Raw genomic sequence first — 12,192 nt, 5'->3', positions numbered from 1 at the left:
GGTTTCTTTCAGTGTGTATTGTATAATTCACCTTTTAGAGATATTTCACCTCTTTGGTTACATGCATTCCTAGGTAGTTACTGTGTGTGTGGCTATTGTAAATTGGATTGCATTATTGATTTGGCTCTCAACTTGATTATTATTGATGTATAGAAATGCTACTGATTTTTGCACATTTACTTTGTATCCTGAAACTTTACTGAAGTTATCCATTTTAAAGCCTGTTGGCAGAGTCATTAGGGTTGTCTAGGTATAGTACCATGTTGTCAGTGAAGAGAGAGAGTTTGGCAACTTTTTTTCTATATGGATGCTTTGTATTTTTTTCTCTTGCCTGATTGCTCTGGCTAGTACTTCCCTACTTTGTTTTTTCAAAACTGTTTTGGCTTTCCTAAGTCTTGCATTTCCATATAAATTCAAGGATCATCTTATTAAGTTCTCTAGAACTAGTTTGCTGGGATTTTGCACTGAATTTACTGGCCCATTTGAGAATTACCATCTTCCAATCCAAAAACATACAATGTTTCTTCATTTAGATCTTAATTTATTGGCAATGTTTTGTCATTTTTAATGTCTACAGTTTTATTTTTCCTAAATATTTTATTTGTTGATATTGTAATTTAAATTTTCCTACTTTCAATTATAGATTTTTCATTGCTTGCATATAAAGATAAAATTGACTTTCATATATTTTTCATTCTGCAAGATTACTAAAGTCATTTATTAGTACCATAAGTTTTTGTGGAACCTATGAGAATTTTCTACCTGAGACACTTGGTATTAACCTACTTTAAATGTGTCTGTTACTTACAATGTAACTATGTCTAAGAAATATAGACAGAGAAAAGGGCATTTTAGGAGTCAGATAGGAAAAGGAGTTTAGCATAACTCCTTGACATCTGACTTATGTGACAAGATAAATTTCAGGGAAATAGCCTAGAGAGCACCAATTTGTGTGCAAAACTAATTAGTTCCACTTGAGGTAAGTTAGAGGTACTTGCAAAGAATGGATCAAACCTGTTTTGATAACTAGAAGACATTAACTCAAAACTCAACACAAATTTGGTACTATAAAAATAGCCAATGCAGGCTGGGCACAGTGGCTCATGCCTGTAATCCCAGCACTTTGGGAGGCCAAGGTGGGGGGATCACCTGAGGTCAGGAGTTTGAGACCAGCCTGACCAACATGGAGAAACCCCGTCTCTACTAAAAACACAAAATTAGCCAGGCGTGGTGGCACATGCCTGTAATTCCAGCTACTAGGGAGGCCGAGACAGGAGAATCGCTTGAACCTGGGAGGCGGAGATTGCGGTGAGCCGAGATCGTGCCATCGCACTCCAGCCTGGGCAACAAGAGTGAAACTCCATCTCAAAAAAAAAAAAAAGCCAATGCAATTCAGGATATAATAACAAAAAAGTATGATATCCACGGGAGTAATGTATGAATACTTAACTCGTAGGCAATAGTAATCACATTCAAAGTCAATATTTGCAAGATGAAGCATAACTAGAAGAGGGAGAATAGGACAATAAAAAGCCATATCAAATGGGAAACTTAGTGTTTGAGTTACTGGAACCAAAACTTCATCAAAGTCTGTTATACATACAAATGCCTTGTGTCTGTAGCTTTTGAGAAAATTGAAGAAAAAAGCCACAATACTATATTTGAATTAGCTTAGAGCATGTATAGCAGTTAAGAGAATTTGAAATGCTTGCTTGGAGATGTTAAATATACCTTATGTCTCAACACATATAGGCAGTCATGGCTACTTACCTCTTACTGGTCTATTCATGCAGAAATTATTCACAACTGGCAAGAGTTTCTTTTGTCTTCTAAGAACATAGCATAATGCTTATCAGTAAAAATAAAAAGTCAAACATTTGGAGAAAGGGAAAATTCAAAGTTCATGTCCATTTTCCCGGGGTACAAAGGATAGACGGAATTTTTATGATAGTATTATTTCTTTAGAAAAAAACAGGATACTAATTACATCATTTTTCCTTTATAGAAAGTCCACCTATAAATCCAGGGATTGTATGAACACACCAAACAAACTTTGGTTCTGTTGCTCTTCTGAATCTCAATGTGATTAAAGTGTTCCTGAGGTTTCCCTAACCACCAACTCAGGTTCTAAGTATTTAGGATGTAGTAAAGATAAAAGTTTGTTAAAGAGACAGCTAAAGCTAATTTTTACATAGAAAAAAATGTGTATTTATATCCCTATAAGGCAATACACAATTTATAACCAAACCATGTTTGGGAACTGTTAAATTACATTCCAAATACCAGCAGTAGAACAAATAGAAACACAGAGATGTTTTAAAAAACATGCAGCACGTTACAAAGAGGCCGTGTAATAATTCACAACTTTTGTTAGCAGCTGTAAGTTTGATTAGTAGTACGCAGCAATGGTTTAAGCAATTTTAAATCATGATATGATAGTTACATATATGCATTTTACTGTTCCAATTATAGTTTAGTAATAGGTCATGGGTTTTGAGCAACATTTTAAGCATTATAATTTTCTCCTAAATTATTTACTATGGGAAATTGGCTTCTACTTAAGGTTTTCATAGGAACTGACAGTTATTTTATGAGGGAGATGTCTGGACATATGTATGTGCATGTGTGTGTGTGTGTATATTCACACACATATATAAATTAGAATTTGCAGATATTATGTGTATATATATACACACACACATAAAATATATATTTTATATATAATTTTTTAGTCATGTTTTTAGTCATTTACTGTTTTTTTTAGTCATTTACTGTTTCTCATAAGACATCCAGTCACTTCTTTTCCCTTGCCCTTTCCTAACACTGTTCCTAACATTTGGGTACTACCCCTTAGCTCCTGCAACCCATGTGGTTTTGGAGAAAGCTGATCACACTCATGGTGACAGGCCATGGTTGGAAGTAACATGTTCCACTTTTCCCGAAAAGTAATAGATCTGAATATCATTCATGGTTAACAATAGATAGCATGACATTCAGGTATGACCTGCTGGTAGAAATAGGGCATGATTCCCTGGAAGTAAGTCACTTACACCAACCCAAGTTCTAATTCTTTAAGATGTAGTAAAGACAAAATTGTTCTTGCTATATTAAAATGGAGGAAAGGATTTGCAGAGTTCAAGGATGATATGCTCTAGCTCTATATGAAATCAGCTATCAATCATTCCTTTTCCTTGCTGCCTTGAAAAAATCATTTTAATAAACTCAAAAATTTTCATTCTAAAATATAGTTCAATGATTTCACTACCCTTCATGAACAAAAACAGCATGAATCCTCTAAAGAAAATTGAGCCAAATTGTTATGTTTTGCCTAGATATTCACACAATATTTCACACCATAATAGAAAAAATAATTTTTCCATGAGAAGTCAAGAGACCTGTATTATATAATAGTTGAAACTTTTTAAAATTAACATGTACGATACACTGCAGTATAACAATTTTTGTGGGAGGGATAGATGAAGATAGTGGCTTAGTTTCCTTTGTGTAAAGCAAGTGAACTTGGTCGATTTAATTTAAAATTTCTATTAGCACTTAATATCTGCAAATTTTAATTTAGGGCTCAACATGTGGCCTTGGCATTTAAAAGAGCTATCAGCCTTAATGGCTAACACCAATTCTTTTATTTCAGTGTATTATATAGGAGAAACAAAAAATGCTATAAAATTCATGTTTCTAATAAACAAAAATGTTAAGGTTTATGACTATGCATTGTACAGAATTACCGCCTAATATTTTTACATCTGAAGTAGACCTTTTGTAAGTATAGTACCTACTACATGTTTTTTTCATACATTCATACTTGCCTTGGCAGTTTCACATCTGTATAAATCTTATGATCATTCTCTAATAAGTACACAAGATTAACACTACTTATGAAATATGGACAAATATATTACTACTCATTATAACCCATCCAGATTATTAGTTTAACTCATTCGATTACTACAAAGATCTTTACAGAGCTGAATTTAATATACAATAGAACACCACTGCCCTCTGATGGTATCACTAATATATAATTTTAAATTCAGCAAACAGAAAATCCTTTATCACAAAGTAAAACATGGTATGTTAATTTTACAAGCTACATAAATAAAAATAAATTGGAAAAAAATTTACATCTGCCTAAGAATATTCATTACTAAGTTATAAAAATTTACAGTGCTCCTTCACATCAGCCCTTCAAATGATTTTTTCAAGATTCTCCCTGATGATCAGTTTAAAGGCACTAAGTCCATAAGTTTAACCAAACATCTTCATATATAGTGAAATAAAAACAGATGTAAGGCGACGCAGCACAAATATAAGTAGTTAGATCATTTTATAAAGGATGAAAAGTGCGAATTTTAATCTTAGAGGTATATGCAGAACGTTTACATGCAGTGTATGTATATTCACTATTTAGTTCCATTTTTTAACTACTAAGAAAAATAGCAAATCACCCACTAACTGCAAAAGAGCAAATGTAGGAAAATCAGTATTTAATGAAAAGTCTAGCCATTCTCTAAGCTTGAAAATCAAAGTTTTTTTAGCATTGTACTTAAGGGCAATAATATTACAAAGTCTGAATCTTCATTTATTCAAAGAGAAGAAATTAAATTGATGAAGTCCACTTGATTGCAGATAATAAACAGTTATTGGCAGTAGATTCTTCTACTCATGTTATGCTTTATGAAACTGTCCACTAGAAAAGATAAAAAAGAGACAGAAAAGTAAATTTTACTTAAAGTTACATAACAGTATTTTAGTGAACAAACAGGTAAAAAGAGGAATATGGGACACAGAAATGCAAAATGACTTTTCTGAATAGCAGCTATTCATAAAATTTTACATTATAGTCCAAAGCCTGAAATAAGATGATAGTTTAAAAGCATAAAGAAGAAAAAATATCTGGTCAGATTGGTGGGTAGTTGCAGGATAGCTCTCTCCCACTGTCTTGCCTGTAGTTTTCAAGAGTAACTGTAGAATGTGCTGGGAATGTAACATCCTGGGATAGCAAATGAATGGCCAGGACAGCTCAAGTTCTGTTCCAGTCCCTCCCTAAAGACAGGATGTCCTTCAATGCTTTAGCCCAAGGAGTCATGTAGTACCTCCCCTTCTAACCCCCAGGTCATAAAACCCAGGGCACTCATCTGAGGTTCAAGTGGGGCACACACAGATGTCATCAACCCCAGGCAGTTTTCCTTGGGAGACAAGCTTATAATGAATCCTAGGCTTCTGTTGTCCCTTGTTGCCAATCTGTAAGTAATAAACTCACTCCACGTTAAATGTTTTTGGTTTTGTTTTGGGGTTTTTTTGAGACAGGGTCTCACTCTATCGCCCAGGCTGGGGTGAGGTGGGAATGGCTCACTGCAGCCTCAACCTCCCAGGCTCAAGTCATTCTCCCACCTCAGCCTCCCGAGTAGCTAGGACCACAGACACATGCCACCACACCTAATTTATTTGTTATTTTTGTAGAGACAGGGTCTCGCTATGTTGCCCAGGCTGGTCTCTTAACTCCTGGCCTCAAGTGATCATCCCATCTTCTCAGCCTCCCAAAGCCTCCCTCTCACAGCTGAGATTACACGTGTGAGTGACTGTGCTCAGCCTCTTCATGTAAATGTTACATGCATGAGTATTCTGTCCATTGGACTCTGAAGTTGGTAACCACTGCACAGTGAACCTGCTATTCAGTAGCAAGATCCTAAATATCCAATAATCAGTAAAGGAACACAAAATAAAACACCACAAAACAAAAATTTAAAAATTCTTGTTTGAGCCAGGGAGTCAAGAAATGGCAGAAATCATTAAAAAATGGTTTGGCAAGCTCTTTTCCTTCTTGAGTTGAGAAAATATTCCATTTGCCCCTTTGTTTAATGAAGTCTATTAAATCTGTGATAGGTCCTGAAGAGCCACTGGGATAGAACCAGAGATATTCAGCAATCTCTTGATAGTGTTTTCCAGGTACATCCAAGGAATATTATTGGGTTTATATATATATATATATATATATATATATATATAAAATCTATGTTTAAATAAATTTTCAAAATTAAAGATTAATCCAAGTAAACTTGCTTTTCTTCATTGTACAACTTCTTAGAGGCCATAATTCTGTGCCTTTTTTAGTCTCTAAGAAGGGGATATAGTCTACAATATACAATTTAGCATTTTTAAACATTTATTCCCATGGGACTCTATCTTCCAAAACATCTCTCTTAGGACAAGTGTTATAAACGCTAGGATAGTGATTCTCAATCTGGGTTCACATTAGATTACCTTGGGAAGCTTAAAACAGTCCTGATGGCTAAACCCTACTCTCAGAGACTCTGACTGGTGTGAGGTGGAGCCCAATGAACAATCCTTTTTGAAAGCTGCCTATGAAACTCCAACATGCAGCTAAGGTTGAAAGCCATTGTACTAGAGGTCTGCCCTTACTCCTGTGCTGCTATATCCTGTACTGATAGTACTTTGCATCCTGATGCCATCATCACATTGACTTCTTCAGGTAAGAAGTCAGAAGACAGTGAGCATTACCAATGCTAATTACAAAGATGCAGCACTGGTCAGGAGATGAATAGGTGAAAGGTGTGAAGACAGGGAATGCAAACTAGACTCATACTCTAGGTAGAGTCAGGTCAGAAAGACTCTACCTAAGGAAGAGTCTTCCTAACCTTCCTACCTTAGGAAGACTCTACCGATACTTCAGGCCAGCCCATGAAACAAGCCAGACAGCAGCCATTAAAGGACCATAGGCCAAGAGTTTTGAGGGTTAAGTACTTCTGCCTTGTATTTTTCCCTTCTGTTATCCCTGAGCCTTCCAGAATTTTTTCACTTCATGCTCTTGACATGTTGTGCATGTGTCAAGCAGAATGGAGCATGCCACTTGAAGCCAGTGTGTTAGTGGTAGGTGATGAGGAATATTCCAAGGAAAAATTACTCACAGTGGACAACAGCAGTGGCTAATGACAGTGAGCCACTGGAGAAAATCCTCCTGCCACTATCTAGTTTCATGGTCCTGAAGGTCATTTTTACTAAGTGAGTTTGAGAGATTTCTTATAAGAACAGTACACAAAGAAAAACAGAAACTAAATTTAACATCGGGTATGTTTTACATTTTTGAGCACTTTTGAAGGGATCGTAAGTAATATAAGGCCTAATTTTTTTTTTAATCTGTAGACTTCAGAGTGTGGAAGCTTCAAGTTTAAGAAAGCCTCTTTCTTTCTTATAGTTTAAAAGCTGATGTTAATTTCATTAGGTTAGAACTTGTGAAGTAAGTGTCTTCTTAATTATGATTAAGTGTTGATTAAAGTATCCTTTTCCTATAACATTACACATGACTTTAACTTAATACCTTCACCACTTCTACTGTGAAATAGTGGATCTCAACATTATTTCCAGTCCTACAATTTAATTTTTGTAATTTTGTGTTTGTTTTTGACAACCCTATATGAAGTAAACCTAGTGAAACAGCACTTTATCTCAACAGAATATTGAAAGAAAGAATCTATATTTCTGATAAAGAATTGACCTTGTTATCACCCAACTGTTTTACTTTACACTAGACCTATTCTGTTCTATTATGGAATTATAAAAAACATAAGCAAAATGGTCAGACTTATTTACCTTATACTGAAACTAATTACTTTATATATTGCTAAAAGTTCACCATAAAAAAACTTTATAAATAAATTTTCATTCATTAAATGATATTAGATGAAGTAACTTACAATGGTAAAATAAACAGTCACACATTCTTATTTCTGTGATATTCTTGAGCCAGAATCAACTGCTAAGGGTGTTCATAAGCTGCCTGCCCCACAGGTTAGGAGACTATCTACATGTAGGCAAGCGTATGTGTATATGTACATGTATATGTATGTGCGTGTGTGTGTGTGTAGTTTTGAGAGAAAAAAACCAATGAATCTGTTGAAAAGTACTCATAAATCATTGACTAGTTAAATATAAATGACTGAAATTAAAGACACTGTCCTTTTCGCAAATATACTAACTTCTATTTACTTTAAAAATGGACCAAGAATAAATTCTTAGTATCTGAGCCATTATTTTCCTGAGCTTTAAGGGATTTTAAAAATAAATCCTTTAAAGTCCTGCTAGACTGTAAAGACTCCAGCATTCAGAGACTCTGCTTAACTTGTCCACCATTATATTCCCAGTGTCTAGCTCTGGGATCCATACCTGGGGAGGTATGTATATGATACCCACACCTGTATACATTCTGTAATCCAAATTAACATTTACGTAACTATAATAAAGAGTGGCAATGGAAAGATCAAAGATTCCAAATCAATGAGTAAAAGAGCTCAGGCCATAAAACAGAATTTATAGTGTAATCCAATTTAATAAGATATGTAAATGAAGGTTAGAAATTATGTCTGTCAAAATGATACTTAGTTTGGATGACTTTTACACTTCTTTATACTTTTCCATATTGCTTGAATTTTTGAATTATTTAAGATTAGTAGTAAGCATAAGAGTATTAAAATATAGTGTTAAAATAATAAATCTATTATTTCATTTTGGGGAAAAAAGCTAATTGATTCCAATAAATGTTAAAATAAATTGGTATTACTTCCAATATTTACTACTCATGCTTTTAAACTATTTCAAAATTTTCTGATAATACATTTCAGGAGAAAATTATGAATGGATTGCTACTTAAGTTTTTTTAAAATGCCAGTTAAGTTAATCACTAAGAAAATTTTAATACTTACCCTAAGTCCACCTTCTGGTGGGGGCCCAGATGTAGCAATTTGTTTTTCTATTTTTTCCTTTTTCTTTCTCTTTTCTTGCACAGATTGAACATCTAAAATTCCCCGAGATGCAGCCTTGAAGAAATTTGATAAGAAATACAGAAAGACAACAAAAATCTGTCCAGTGTGCTAAACATTTTTTTGTCTATCTTTGCTTTCTAGGTTTTTCTTTGGGGCTGGGGAGTTGGTTTATTTTTGGTAACATAGAAGGAGTGTTTCTACAACAGCCTTACATAAAACATCATTTCTTCACTGGGTATTTTGTAACTATACAAATTTTCCCCTAAACTTGCTTCACATCTGTAAGTATTTTACAATGCACAGCCATTTTAAAAGGAAGGATGTTACTAAAAGAGTATCTGAATTTAGAGAAGATATGATAGTTTTCATATATTAATCTAAATATATTAATGCAATTCATATAAATAAGGAAATTATTTTGAAAATAATTACCTTTAAATGTAAATTTTTGGGATATCAAAGGCCATTTGCGTTAGAAAATCTAGCTATGGACATCTATGAAGAATAAAATACAAACTCAATTATCTAAGTAGGCAAAACTTGATCTTTAATCTTACCTCTTTTTGTCTTCTCTCTGCAGCCTCTGCAAGCTTTGCTCTTTTCTCTTCCTAAATAAATGTGTAAAAATATGTATTAAAATAATAACAAACATTATTATTAATAAATTATTCACATTTATTTCATAGGCACTGTAACAGTTTACAAAAATATTCAGTACTGGCCCTAAATGTCCCACAAAGAATGCCACTACTCAACTTTCTGAATTTCATTCTCCTAATCAATATACCTTCAAATCATCACACGCTAAAACAGATACAAGGTTTGCCTATATAATCATTTATTTACTCTCTTTTTTAATAAAAAGGCCTACAAGCTAGTCAGGGCAATAATAAAACAAATAATGCTGACAAATACAAGAAGGAAAATACATGGTTTGATACTGCCAGTTAAAATGGAGTCTGAAGTAACCTGGTGTTTTTAGGAAAGGTTAATAAATGAAGTGGGCTAATCTCAGTGTGTAGGAGGGAAGGACTGGAGTAATTTCATGAGAGGTATTGTTCCATATTAGAAAACAGTGAATGCTATTTTTCTAGACCATGTACTACTTATTATGAAACCCTTTTTCTAGGTGCTGGGATACAACAGTGCAAAAACATAGATAAATGTCTCCTCCCAAATGAAACAAATTCCAATTGCGGGCGCACAGACAAATATAATGAAGTAAGTAAACGTCTGTCAGATGGTATGGCAGATAAGTAATGGGAGAATGGGTGGGTGGTATTGTGGGGAATATATTTCGTTTAACGTGGTCAGGAAAAGCTTCACTGATAAAGTGACATCCAAGCAGTGAGCCGTGTGGTTATCAAGGGAAGAGGGTATAGTATGAGGATGGGGGGAGGGCTTAACAAATCTGACACGTTATATTTTATCAACACCCAGAACAACAAAATCAACTTAATTTAAAACAACAGCAGCAACAAAGAGAAGCTGAACTTTCCCACATCAAATTTATAAGTACTAAATTTTTAGTATCTATAATAGCTGAAGAGTTAATGTACTTCCCTAAATACTTCATTTTCTTCAACTAATTTTTAGCTAGAGAAGAGAAACAGGTTTATGTTAACTCCCTGTAAGGAGTACTAATGTAAAGATACTGTTAACAGAAAGCTACAAAAAGTGTACAGGTATTGTACCACACACACACTAGCTACATTTGAATTTCAGATAAGCAATAAGTAATGTTTTTGTAGAACTAGATCCCTAATATTGCATGGCACAAAACGATATTATAAATGTATTCCTTGTATATCTGAAATTCGAATGTAACTGAGTGTCCAGTATTTTTGTTAAATACGACAACATCATAAATTGGACACTCTGTACTACATATTCTTTTAAAGGGAGAACGTAAAAGAATGAGATAAATACTAAAAAGAAATCATTAAAAAAACATATCCGATAAAGCTCAGGTGTATAAGCGACTTCCGAGCACCTTCTTTTAAAAGATGGTAGACACAGTTGAAAATGCACATCTCCTAGACGACTAAAGAGCTCCCGGGGAAACCAATGTCTTTTCGCGCCGAATTCCATCTATCGCATCCCCCAGAATGTCCCACGCGCAACGCCCTCTGCGTGCGCCGGCGCCCTATGAATATCCGGTGCAGCCAAAGTCAGTGGAAGGTAGAAAGACGCCACAGCCGCCTTTCGACAACTTTTTGTTACAAAAGTGGAGATCTACACGGAGGCGACGGCCTAGGTCGCTCTGACAGGACCAACGACCCTCCTGACGCGTCCACCCGTCCTCGCTAGCAGGGTCCCCCGCGGGCTCTCGACCTGCGCCACCAGGTACAATGGCTCAGCCCACCCCGCAGCCCGAGGACAGGTGCTCAAGGCGCGGCCTGGCGGACGCAGGGACCTGCTCTACTCACCAGGTCCGGCGTGGGAGGCGCGGACTCCCCGGGACAAGGAAAACACAGCCCCATAGGGACGACAGCTGGGGAACCCTGACCCGGTCCGCCCCAGGCCAGGCGGCGCTAACTGCGGGGTCCGGAGCCCGTCCCTGGTCCTCCGCGCTTGCCCCGCCCCCACCGCCCTCCACTGGCTCGGCTCCGCCCCAGCGGCAACGCCCCGCCCCCACCCCGCGGCTCCGCCCCGCCTCGCCTCTCTGCGGCAACACCCCCCTCTTCTCGCGACACCAACCAGTCCCACAGCTCAGCTGCGCCCCCCTAAGGCATTGCCCTTTCCTCACCCACAGCTCCGCCTACCCCCGCCCCGCGACCGCTGGGCTTGTGGCCAAAGCGTAGGTTCCAGGAAACACCTGCTGTGGGTAGCAATGCAGGGAAGGGATGGAAAAGCTTCGCTATGGTTCCAAAGCTCTTCCTGCTAACCCTGTCTTACCGTTTATAAATGAGTGAGTGGCACAACTCTGGGTAGTTCATGCTACCTTTCTTTATGAGATGGGACTCTGGTGTCCTAGAAATTAAAGCCAAAATTCCAAGTCAACATCAGCACCCTTTTCTCCCTTCTTAGTGACAATGCTATTCCAGAACAGAGGGCAGAATATAAAATCCATTATTATGACGATGAATCTAGCGTCATAAATGTGGCATTAGTTGAGACTTCCACTAGTTTCTGGTATTTAGGAGTCATTTATCCTTCCGAGAGAAATAATAAAGTTTCATCTATTGAGAAATATTTTAATGACATTCTTCTCAAATTTTAATAAGTATGAGAATCAGCTGGGCAACTAGTTAAAATTTACATGCTGATTTAGTAAGTATAGGGTGGGACCTGAGATTCATTTCCGGTAAACCCACAGGTGATACTGAAGTTACTGATCTCGTCTCCACACAAATGCTTTTATTTTATTTTTGCATTCTATTAGTTATTTCTGCTT

General features: G+C 36.3%; 2 protein-coding genes and 1 long non-coding RNA gene across 3 annotated transcripts in view; 1 reads left to right on the top strand and 2 right to left on the bottom strand.

The window, feature by feature from the left end:
- Positions 1–4,340: 4,340 nt before the first annotated feature.
- On the bottom strand, positions 4,341–11,427 carry SVIP (small VCP interacting protein). Its single transcript, XM_054438130.2, has 4 exons — positions 11,225–11,427; positions 9,353–9,403; positions 8,736–8,849; positions 4,341–4,705 (listed from the first exon to the last, which is right to left on the bottom strand). The coding sequence occupies exons 1-4, from the start codon at positions 11,276–11,278 to the stop codon at positions 4,691–4,693; spliced, it is 234 nt and encodes a 77-aa protein (XP_054294105.1). The 5' UTR covers positions 11,279–11,427; the 3' UTR covers positions 4,341–4,690.
- Positions 8,736–12,192, bottom strand: part of CCDC179 (coiled-coil domain containing 179) — a 34,256-nt gene continuing 30,799 nt past the window's right edge. The window contains exons 6-7 of the transcript XR_008492305.2: positions 9,353–9,399; positions 8,736–8,827 (exon numbers count right to left, since the gene is read on the bottom strand). The gene's annotated coding sequence lies outside the window, so the exon portion shown is untranslated. The remainder of the gene's footprint in view (positions 8,828–9,352; positions 9,400–12,192) is intronic.
- The window catches only part of LOC134740249 (uncharacterized), a 63,270-nt gene continuing 59,924 nt past the window's right edge, over positions 8,847–12,192 (top strand). The window contains exon 1 of the long non-coding RNA XR_010127571.1: positions 8,847–11,141. This is a non-coding gene — a long non-coding RNA (uncharacterized LOC134740249). The remainder of the gene's footprint in view (positions 11,142–12,192) is intronic.

The sequence above is a fragment of the Pongo pygmaeus genome, chromosome 9 (genome assembly GCF_028885625.2).
Source record: "Pongo pygmaeus isolate AG05252 chromosome 9, NHGRI_mPonPyg2-v2.0_pri, whole genome shotgun sequence".
NCBI classification, from domain to species: domain Eukaryota; kingdom Metazoa; phylum Chordata; class Mammalia; order Primates; family Hominidae; genus Pongo; species Pongo pygmaeus.
This window is presented reverse-complemented; position numbering and strand designations above follow the sequence as displayed.